The sequence below is a fragment of the Lytechinus variegatus genome, chromosome 6, assembly GCF_018143015.1.
Source record: "Lytechinus variegatus isolate NC3 chromosome 6, Lvar_3.0, whole genome shotgun sequence".
Lineage (NCBI taxonomy): Eukaryota > Metazoa > Echinodermata > Echinoidea > Temnopleuroida > Toxopneustidae > Lytechinus > Lytechinus variegatus.
In genome coordinates, this window is record NC_054745.1 from 12,106,214 (window position 1) to 12,118,507 (window position 12,294).

Consider the following 12,294-nt stretch of genomic DNA (forward strand, 5'->3'; position numbering starts at 1 on the left):
GTAATTTAGCGCGTGTCAGGTGCGTGTGTAAAACATGTCCAATGCTGATGCGGTCTTGACAAAGTGCGCCAAATTGACGCCTGTTACCAGTGTTAGATACGCTATTTTATTCATGAGTTCACTGCTTTTATTCATGGGTCCACTCTTCAAGCAGTGGACTCTTGAATAAAATAGCGTATCTAACCATGGTAATGGCACTGTGACAAAACGTGCATCAACATTGGACATGTTTTATGCACGCACCAAATACACGCTGAATTAAGCGTAATTTATACAGGAAATCTGCATAAACCATGGATTCAACTGGGTTTTCAAAACTACCTTTGTGAATTCGGGCCTTGATATTTGCTCAATTATCCCGATTCACTTATCCACAGTCAAATGTGTTTCTTGACGAATGAAATATAAAATATTACTCAATTAAAACATATAAACAAAAATCCCCTACATTGATCAGCACCAGGATGCTGCAAGAATTGTTTGTTTTTGGTTGATTTTTTTTTTATAGAAAATCTGATTTCCTTGCAATGTTTTTTTTAGATTAGTCTAACGTTTCAGACATTTTAGGAGGAAATGGAGTTTGGTAAAAACAAGTTTTAAGGATTTTAAAAGAGAGTGTAAACCCTGGAAAGTGTATTCAATGAATAAATTCACAAAAGACACACACACACACACTGCAAGTACTACTCTAAATGACAAATAGTAAAGTACATGTTTACAAGATGGGGCATCATTTAAAGGGATGGTCCAGGCTGAAAATATTTATATCTAAATAAATGAGTAAATTTCACAGAGCAAAATGCTGAAAGTTTCATTAAAAGCTTCAGATATTCTGAAGGTTTCTTAATCCGAAAACGAAATAAGGTTCGTAAATACATTGTCAGACTAACGAACCTTCGGAATTACGAATCTCATTTTGTTTTCGGATTAAGGAACCTTTGAAATGACGAACCTCACTTTGTTTTCGGACTAACGAACCTTCGGAATTACGAACCTCACTTTGTTTTCGGACAAACGAATCTTCGGAATTACGAACATCATTTTGTTTTCGGACTAACGAACCTTCGGAATAACGAACCTTCAGAATATCCGAAGCTTCGAAATTACGAATGTATGCGAATATAAACCATACACACTAAAGCTTAACACTAAAAAAGATATGTCAAACGGTCATTTGATTGATTTTTATGTGTGGAAATAGACCACTTTTTGTAGCTCATGTTGTCTTGTATGTAGACTTTGATGCAGCCATGTTATGTTTTTCTGTGCTTTTGAAAAAAAGGAAGTAGTACAATATGTCCATCCCACTTCCTTTATTCACATTCATTGATGAATGTCAATACCATGAAAAGAGTGAAATTAAAAAAAGGAGTTACTTGTTGAAAACTTGAATGAAAATTCATAGCACATGTAGTCTTTTATGTAGACTTTGATATCTAAAGCCTTTCTATGTTCTTCTGTGCTTTTGAGAAAATAAAGAATAGAACCTACATGCCATTTATCCATTCCTCCCATGAGTTAAAGTACTGATTAAAGGTCAAGTCCACCTAAAAAAAATGTTGATTTAAATTAATAGAGAAAAATCAGACAAGCATAATGCTGAAATTTCATCAAAATAGGATGTAAAATATTAGTTGTGACATTTTTAAAGTTTGCTTAATTTTTGCAAAATACATGTACATGTATGCACAATTTAGTCACATGCAAAAGAGAGAATCGATGATGTCCCTCACTCACTATTTTTTTATTGTTTGAATTTTACGATATTTCAATTTTTTGCAGATTAGACAATAAGAACCAACTTGACTAAACCATAAAATTTTAAAACACTGGTAATTCCACACTTTCAGGGAGAAATAAAACTTTGTTTCACATAACAATGAGGAGAAAATTAGAATATTTCTTATTTCATATAATAAAATGCAAAAGAAATAGTGAGTGAGTGATGTCATCAGTTCTCTCATTTTACACCAACCGGGATGTGCATATAACTGTTGTGTGAAATTAAGTGAAACTTGAAAATGTTAAGAATTTCTAATTTTACACTGTGTTTAGTATGCTTGTTGGAATTTTCTCTTATTCAAATAAACTTTTTGGTAGGGTGGACTTGTCCTTTCAATTTCAAATTCTTGTTCAGAAGATTACAGTAAATGATGGATCTGTTACTCGTTGCACAGTAGTGTGAAGGAAAATGAATAATCACTTGAAAATGTCAATTTTCCTACAACAAAGAAAGATTTGTAAGAAAACTGTTTTAATTATTAAAAAATACAAATAATATTATGTAAATCTCCCAATGTCTTTTGTCCATTATTTGCTCAGGATTCTGACGATTTACCCGCTCAGAAAAACGAGATTCTGACGTTAGTGAACCGAGACGAAGCGGATTGGTGGACGATGCGCAATGGAAGGGGGCAAGAAGGGCAGTTCCCTGTTCCATGGATGGAGGCGGTAAGTAGGCAAATAAAAAATGAAATGAAATATTTCTTTTGAGTATTTCCATGCCTATAGTGAATGAAATGGGTGTAGCATGTAAGAAGACAAACAATAAATAAACTGGGGGGATTTTTATTCCTGCAAGCATTAAAATGGATGGAGTCTGAAAATAGATAAACATCAAAAGAATAAACAATAGTTTATTGGGGTACATGTATCTTCGTGGACCCATTGCATAAATCTTTTGCGAAAAAAACCCCCCTCTTTCATATAAACAAAAACTCTGGCAAACAAACTTATGTCATTGAAAATGAAACATAAAAAAACTCTGGCAAAAAAATTGCCAGAGATCTTTATGGCAAAAATTTTATGCAATGGGCCACATGTCTACGACAAATAAAATAGATGAAGTCTGTAAGTAGGTGACAACAAAATTAATGAAAATATTTGTTGGGCTACATGTACTGTATATCCATGCCTACAGCAAATAGAATGAATGAGGTCTGTCATTATTACAAACAATATTTAAACCAAGAGCTTTCAAACTTCTTTTTTTAAAATTTTTTTTTTACAGTTGCCTGTGGAACCACCCCCTGAGGTCTACCGTTCAGTTACATCATATGGTAAAGCAATACAGAGAAGAATTCCCAACGCATACGACACGACGCAACTAAAATTTGAGGTAAGGGGGAAAAATAAACTTTGCCGTACCTCAACCAACCCTTATGAAACCAGGGGTCCGATGCAGAAAGAGTTACATTTAAACGCAAGTCAAAAAATCGCAAGTCCAAAATGCGCGCTGTTGATTGGTTGAAAATCAAGTTGCGCCTAAATTTTTAGAGTTGCGATTGATTGCAACTCTTTCTGCAACGGACCCTTGACGACTTGATATATGCAGAGAAGCCAGTCTTTAGTAGGCATTTTCTTGATTTTAGGCCCTGACAACGTTCCATTTCAGAGCCCTGTCCTACAAAGAGTTGCGATTAATCCAATCAACCACAACTAAGGAAGGCCAGCAACATCTAAAATACATGTTTGCTCAAAATATTTTCTAGATTATGATGGTGGATTTCCATATGGTTGAGATCGATTGGATCAATCGTAACTCTTTGTAAGACTGGGCCCACGTTTAATGTTGTCCAGGGACTTTAATTCCTTTGGCATCTTGTCATGCCTAGCGAGTGATATCGACTTGCACTCCTGCATAATAATTTGAGAGTGGTGTTGGCTCAATCGGTAATGAGAGCGGTGTTGGCTCAGTCGGTAACGCGTCTGCCCGTCGATCCAAAGATCGTGGGTTAGAGTCCAATCCGGGCGCATGACTGAAGCCAGTGCATTGTGTGTAAACGTCTCTCCCATGTTTCATAGATGCAGGCTATGTTACAATGGAACACACCGTCCCTCGGATAGGACGTTAAATGGAGGCCCCGTGTAGAGGAGAGTCACCACTTTTGCATGTTGAGAACCCACTGCACTATTCGTATAAGAGTAGGGGGAAACCCTGGTGCAGTGGTCCACCTGCATTCCCCCCAATCAGTTATATCGGGAGGAGAGACCTGCGGGTCATAGTGATTCAGTTCGCTTTTCGCCTCCCAGGCACAGGTGACGCCAAACAAACAATAATAATAATTAAAAATAAGTTATGTGCCACCAGACCCAAATTTTCATCTAATCCAGTCCAATAGTCCTTCCTTTTGATGATAAGAAGCTGCGCACATACCCCTCCGTGTTTGGGCCATTAAAACAATAATTCAATTTCATACCTTTCTCAACAGTATAATAATAATAATGTTGATAAAATTGGCAAATTATGATAAAGAATGGTTCACATCATAATCAGAGTACTTTTGTGCTTAGCAACCCTCAAACTCAATAAAATACATTAGGACAGGTCCTTTATCATACCAATATAATGTACATACCTACCAACCCTGCATGTTCTGGGACACAACATGTGCTCCTGCGACACTTGCCCCTGTCTCTGAGGGCATAGGTTTAGAGTTAGGATTGTAATAGAATTTTGGTTCACAATGTAAACATAAGGATAAGGGTTTATTTAGTTTTGGAAGTCGGGTTTGGCTGCACGTACCATCGGAGCAATCGTCGCTGGAGCAAATGTCTTGGAACCGATTTTTCCAGTTCGTTTATAATCCTTTCCATTCATGCTTTTCTCGACTTACAGAAAGGAGACATTGTCAAGGTGGTGAAACAGCACATGAGTGGATACTGGGAGGGCGAGTTACTCAAGGATGGCGCCCAAGGATTTTTCCCTTTCACATTTGTAGAAATCCTTCCGCCCGAGGAAGCGGACAAAATATTACAAGGACATAGCGCCAGTCAGAACGGAATGGAGGGTAATAATTCTCTCCTAAATTGAGCGCAGACTCTGGACTCTTTCATATTATTTTTGTTGGAATGACTTGAAAAATTGAAGGAAGAGATACGTATGAACATCATGCTTCTATATAATGTGTATAGTAACCATATATCATGACTGACTGAATTTTATTTGTAATCGTGCTGAGGGGTGGCGGTGATTGATAGCCGATGCAGTCGTTGATTGTGATTATCATGGATTGTCGTGATTGGGACGGAGTGGCGGATGTTGCCTGGGTTATGCCACAGAGTTCTTGCATGGATCGTGTCGTGTTAACTTCCACGTCAACACCCATGGTGTACGAATGCGCGACTCAAGCACAGAGTGAGACTTCTGATCAAACAGAAAATTTAAGGGTCAAGTTTCGCTCAACTTTTGCCGGTCTTTAGTTCGCAGTTGGGTCGTGTTCACCGATTCCTTCGCAAGGGCTGGCTTAGCCTGTGTCAATGAGAGATGTACATGTAAATTGGCTGAGATGTGGATAATCTGATTCTGCAGTATCTTAAAGCAGGAAAGGAAACCTGACCTTACCATCAAATCCCTCAACTTGACCTGACAAACATCCTTCCGTGGATGGACACATCAACCGATGCTGATACGCTGCTCGGTAACAAGCTAAGATTGCTGTACATGTCATATATTTGCGTGTACATCAAATATATCACCATTTTATTCAAGATAAGCGGCCTGTTGCATAAAACTTTTTACCTGAGAAAACTCTGGTAAAAACTGAAATCTAAGGTTAGTTTGATTTCTGTGATTGACTTTAACACAGGGCAAAAACTCTGGTAAAAACAACCTGAGTTTTCTCAGGTAAAAAGTTTTATGCAACGGCCCAAGATGTTGCTGATATTTTGGGGATGATCTCAGTTTTATTGACTTTGTGTAAGTGTAGCAGGAAGCGAAAAATGTTTGTGGTTGTTCAGTGGCGTAATTCACGAAAGTAGCACTACTGCAAATGATGCACTTTTGGTGTCAGGAGTGGGATGAAGCATATTGAAATTCAAGAGTAGGATAATCAAGTGCAAGATCTCTGCTAGTACCGCTTCACAGCAGATGCCTGAGCAAGTATCACAATGTGTACTGTAGGTAAAAAAAGGAATGCTATCATCGTTGGATGTCTTTGCTCGGAAAATGCCAAGGACAGATCGAGCCATACGCAGATATTCAGTGGAGGATCCGTTGAGAAGCAGTCCCTTGTGCAGTTCGCCTACAGCATCCGCTTGTTTACGGTACCAAGGCCTCTATCAACCAACATCCTGCCTCCAAAGAACATGAACTTAATCCATTGCCAATTCTTGAAATCTGTTGTGTATAAATACCGCTAGGTGACTTGTAAATCTAGCGCCCTCTGGTGTTCACTTTTGTATCCTGTCGAGCTTGTCCCGACAAATATCCTTCTCTTGGTGATGACGTATTTTACTTCGCCAGAGAAAAAGTGGAACTGTCAAATGATTTGTTTGCCATTTTAATGTCTGTTACATGCTGAATTCTAAAATTACTATTGTGATATGTGTTACTCATATTTTGTCAGTGCTTGTTTTTTTTTCACAGCAGTATGAGGAATTTTTTTATCTCCTTATATCCTATATAACTATAAGATATGAAAGAATATTATGTGATCTTATAGAAATTTCATCTAAATAGTTTTGGAAGCATTGTAAAATCATGTCTTTAATCAAAATACAGTCATGAACGAATCTTAATGCCTGGCAGGCACAAGATTGGTGATGGTTATATGGAAACTTTGACACCGTTCTCATTATACTTTCTAAAACTGGTTTACTGGAAACTGGTTCAGGGAGCCAGTTTGAAAGATCACAATGCTAGCGCTCTCATTTGATCACCCAAAAGTTGTGTTCAAAACCACTTCACGTAAAGCGTTCTTCTTGGTATGGGAACACTCTCATTGGGGTGTTTCACGCGAAATTTGAAACAGCAGCATAGCCATTCCACTTACAGTGTGTGGAGTAGCACGCTCGATTGTGTGAAGATCGCTTTCTGAAGAATGGTTGTGTCCTCACTTATGCTGAAAGCAGTTTAACAAGGTAAAGCAATCTTCAAAACTTCATAGCGAGGTGGTTTTCTGAACCGGTTTGAAGATCGCTTTGACCGTTCTCATTACACGTTAAACCAGTTTCCACTAAACTGGCTTCCAGTATTAAGTTTAAGGACGGTACTGAGAACTGTGTCTTTGAGTGGTCCTCTCCTCTGGCGACAATTGCTAGGCTCTAAATTCCACGCACTAAAATCAAAAGACAAACTTCAACCTTCCCTACACCTAACCATAAACCTAACCTAAAACTGTTGCAACCCTAACCCTACATCGTAGACAAAATTAAGCCCAGAGCAATTGTCACAGGAGCAAATGTCGTGTCAACCTTCGGATAAAACTTGTTATGCCTGTTAAGCATACATGTATATGTACAAACTCAAGTTTCCTTTAAAGCATAGCCACGGCCTTATACAATGTACATGTAGGATGCAAGTTCCGAAGTCAAAATATATTAATCATTTAGGGCAAAAAACAATTCCTTGTACACTATACCGTATTTGGAAGTTCAATAATGAAGCACTACAATGTATGAAACTTGTTATAAATTATCTTGGATCTTGACACACACAAAAATTGCTTGTTATTTTGGAAAGGAATTACAGGTGTTCACAGGCAGGTAAGAACATGTTTTAAAACAGGACATCAATGTGTCTAGACTATGAAGAAATGGGTACCACTCTCACTCAAATCAGGTTTTTCCACCTAAAGATTGTCATATATCTTCACAATGTATCTCACAAATGAATATGGACATCAGGGAGTACTCTTCCAGGGCCCTGTCTCACAAACAGTTACAATCGATCCAATCAAACTCATCTGTATGGAAATCCATCCATACCATAATTTTTTTCTACAAAAATTTTGCACAATCTCTTCAGTAAACAAAGAGAATCACACTGAATCTTCAAGAGAATGATGAATATACATCATATCTAGAAAATATTTTCAACAAATTTATATTTTAGATGTTAACGTTGCTGGGCGTCCATAGTTGTGATCGATCGGATCAATCGTAACTCTTTGTAAGATGGGGCCCCCGATCAACCACAACTATGGAAAGCCAGCTACGCCAATATCTAAAATGCATGTTCAAAATGTTTTCCAGATAAATACCAATACATTCATTGTTATCTTGATTATTTGATGTGCTCCTCTTTGTTTACACAAGCACTTTGGGCAACATTTTGGTATGAAAATTATGACAATGATGGGTTTTCATTTAGTTGAGATTGATTGAATCAATTGCAACTCTTTGTAAGACGAGACCATGGTACCACATTGCAATTTGCTCCTCATTTGTATTAAGACTTCTAAATAAGAAGTATTTTATGTAGCTTTAGCAGAATGTGTTTGAGGGCTTTTCTCTTTATGACCTAAAAAATGCTATTCAAATTTTATTTGTTAAGAAAAATTGTTCCCTGGACATTAAGATAGTTTACAGTATAGGAGTGGGGTATTAAGACTTCTAAACAAAAAGTATTTTGTGTAGCTGTAGCAGAATGTTGTTGAGAGCTTTTCTCTTATTACCTGGACAGTATACATGATAGGATTTGGGTTTTATTCTTTGACCATTAAGGAATCCATAACTTTATCAGATTTAACTTGTTTCAGTTTTGAGTGTGGCATTGACTATACCTGGTTGTACTTTCATGAGAATAGAAATGAAAGTTGGGTATTGGTACTAAGGATATTAAAGGAAAGCAATATAATGTGTCTCTCAATAAACATACGAGCCCCTTTTGGAGTTCTTTGATGAAAGGTTAAAACCCATTCAGAATCTGTTGTCATGGCAATTGTACAGACAATTAATAAACAATTAAAAAGGAAGCTCATCCTGGATTGAGTTTTTTTAATAGTGATACTAATGACAGGCATTTGTATAATCTATTAGTAGGTGCACTATCATTATTTACTCCTGCTTTAGCTCGAGCTGCCTTTCAGTGCATTCAAGGAATTGATCCCGCCGGGAACCCATCCACTTCACCAGGAATAGAACATACATATTGACAAAGATTTGGCAAAATACCGATCTTATTCTTTGATGTATTTTTATTAAACATTCACCAATATGTTTCTCTTTTTTTCGCTTTTGTGATTATTGTCCAGATGAACTCTCCTCCTTTCTTCACATACACACATTGCTGTAATACAGGAGCATTTCATACATGTAAAGCAAAGGGTGATTGTCACAGACTAAATTTCAGAAGCATGTAACCAGTTATCATTTAAAATCACTGATTGTGAAATACTCCCCTGTTCCCTCTCTCCTAGGGATTGTTTCACAAAGCATCTGGTCATTCATTTTCACCAACTAATTTGCTCTGAGCCAATCAGATGCAAGGATTTCAGTAGCTTATAACAGTTGTCATTTAAAATCACTGATTGTGAAATACTCCCCTGTTCCCTCTCTCCTAGGGATTGTTTCACAAAGCATCTGGTCATTCATTTTCACCAACTAATTTGCTCTGAGCCAATCAGATGCAAGGATTTCAGTAGCTTATAACAGTTGTCATTTAAAATCACTGATTGTGAAATACTCCCCTGTTCCCTCTCTCCTAGGGATTGTTTCACAAAGCATCTTGTAATTTTCTCTGAGCCATATGCAAGAATTTCAGTAGCTTATAACAGCTGTCAGTAAAAAATTATCTAACGACCAATGAGCACACATCTTTTTTTTTCAGAAAATTTTGTAAAATCATGGCCAATTGCAAGTGTTTTGTTGAACTTGAATTTAGTGTTGTTCAAAAATGATCTATGGTTGAGGAAGATAATGTACTTGTAAGCAGGATAATGCACTTGTATGAGCAATGGGATCATTGACACTTTAATGTTGGAGTGTGGTTTACAATGTAGCTTGAAAAGCAACAGTTCTATTTTACCAAATAAATAGTACTTTTCTTTGAAACTGAACAAGCATGTCTTTAAATATCATCTGGGACCTGTCAAAAGTTGTGTTAATGATAAAGTTGCAATATCAATTACATTGTAAAGGCTACTGAAATCACATGATTCAATTTGCTGATACATAACTTGTTAACTCTTTGCCTGCCAATTCCTCCTTTACCACTGTAATTTCAAGCTGTAACCTTAAGAGGAGTTTGGCATGGATTTTTCTAATTCAGCTCATGGGCTTGAGTACAATAGACTTAAAGGAGAATGAAATCTATGGAAAAAGATAGCTTGTGTGAAAACAGAAAAATCAAAGAAGCAGATCAACGAAAGTTTGAGAAAAATCTGACAAATAATGAGAAAGTTATGAGCATTTGAATATTGCGATCACTACTGCTATGGAGATCCTCAATTGGCACGCGACAAAGATGTGTGATGTCACTTGTGAACAACTCTCCCCATTACTTAAGTATATATTTCACTTAAATTGCCTCTTTTATCACATCTATTAGTAGATCATGTGTTCTTTCTATAGGAGGGCATGTGATACAGATTTATAAAGAATACATCATGGATAAAGAGTTTGTATCACCAGAAGAAAAAGCAGAGAGATTTTTACGGTATTTCATTGTTCATCACAGGGAAAGTTGTTCACATACATCCTTGTTGCATAGCCAACAGGATGATATCTATAGCATTAGTCATTGCAATATTCAAATGCTAATACATGTAATTTTCTCATTATTTGTCCGATTTCTCTTAAACTTTCTGTGTTCTTATTCTTTTATTTTTCTGTTTCGACACAAGCCTACCTATTCCAAATGTTTTATTCCCATTTAATACTCTTTGTGTGTATTGGGAATGAAATGTTGAAGTTGGCAAGCCCCCTGTATGTTACTCTGGTCAAAGAAAGTGGGTAAAAAGTGAAAGAAATTGTGCATTTTTTTTATAACAACATGAAATGGGACCTGCAATGTACATGTAGGTAAGATTTGATTCAGTGCACTTTATGATAAGGAGTAATGTAAGTACTTCTATACGTTTGCATTGTATGATAATTTTTGACGGCAAGTTTCAGAAGACGAACGGCATGATTGATTGTTTCCAGTAGGGTTATTCAAATAGAACTCACTACTCTGTATAAACATTGAGAGTTTCGACTTGTTATCGCCGATTTATTTTGAGGGATAGTTTCAAGGTGATCTTGTTTTCTTAAAATTATGACTCTCTTTTCTTCTGATTTACTTTCGTCAGGGTTTAAGGGTTAAGACTTTTACTGGGAAGTGCATAGAGAGAGCTTTTTCTATTGCGCGCTTAACAGATCAATCTTTATATTTTTATTATTAATGTGCTTTTCTCATACTACAGTACGAAGAATTTATTTGATCCAGGTTTATTTGAGATGGAATTGGATTTTTTATCTGAAGTTTCGAATCATTTTATTGGTATGAACTCATTGATTTTAAAAGGTTTTCCTTTAGATATTTTACTCAAATGATTTTATTTTATGCAAATTAATTAGGATTAGGGACATGTTTAATTTTAATTTCATATTAGAAAGTCTAAAATAATTCACAAGCTCTTTTCAAACCTGTTATCAATGAATGGAGGATAATATCCAGTATGCATACATTGTTGCTATGTCAGACCACACGTGAAATACCCTAAAACAAATTTTTTATTCAGAACTTGAGAAAAGAAGCGATGGGATTAGTGGTGCACTTAACAATGACTTGAGCGATTATAAACTATGCTATGTTGTAATTGTTTGTTTGTAATATATCGCATATATTTAATTGGACAGGCAAGATATGTTATTCTATTTTATCAGCATTTTGAATTGTCATTTTATTCTCTTGCAAGTTTTATCAATTGATATTTATCAGGCAATGTTACTTTTTAAATTCATCGTTCCCCTTATTATTAAAAGATTTGAAATCTTTTCAGATGTTTTATGGTTTGTCGGTTGTTTATGCCTGCACCTCCAAAAGTTTAGTTGGTGTGGGTTATCATATTTTTTTATATTGAAGTCTTTTTTTTCGAACCTACTAGTTATCAACTGTTATGCTTTTGCACCCCCCCCATATGTATGCATCACCACCAAAACTTCAGTAATCATCACACCTCTCGAGTGAACGAAATGATAATTCAGTGATGGTGATTATGGGAGCACATCGTGATCACTGCTTTATGATACCCATTCCTATTGTACACTAAATAATCACAGAGGTTAAATTGTATTTGTTTTTATTTGAGAAATTGGACTTCTCCAATGGGGAAGTCATGGAATTTCATTCGGTCAGAAATGAATTTTGCCCCTCCCAATATACTTTAGTGCTGCCAAGTACGTTTGATACTGAAATCATGCATTTGGGGTTATCTTTTTATTTGTTGTCATATTGACTATAGTGATTTGTCTTCTCCCTTTTTTATATATTTTTTTCTTACTCCTCTTGTATGTCCCCTTGCCCACCTCATATTAGCCACTAATGAAGAGACAGTGAGTTTCCGTTTTACCGGTAAATAGAAGGGAAGT

The 12,294-nt window shown here is 36.4% G+C and overlaps 1 protein-coding gene across 2 annotated transcripts in view; it reads left to right on the forward strand.

The window, feature by feature from the left end:
• LOC121417010 (crk-like protein) overlaps positions 1–7,716 on the forward strand; it is a 28,239-nt gene extending 20,523 nt beyond the window's left edge. For both annotated transcript variants that reach the window (XM_041610549.1, XM_041610550.1), the window contains 3 exons: positions 2,323–2,451; positions 3,011–3,118; positions 4,619–7,716. In XM_041610549.1, coding sequence (XP_041466483.1) covers positions 2,323–2,451; positions 3,011–3,118; positions 4,619–4,813 — 432 coding nt within the window. In that variant the 3' untranslated portion in view covers positions 4,814–7,716. The remainder of the gene's footprint in view (positions 1–2,322; positions 2,452–3,010; positions 3,119–4,618) is intronic.
• Positions 7,717–12,294: the final 4,578 nt, after the last annotated feature.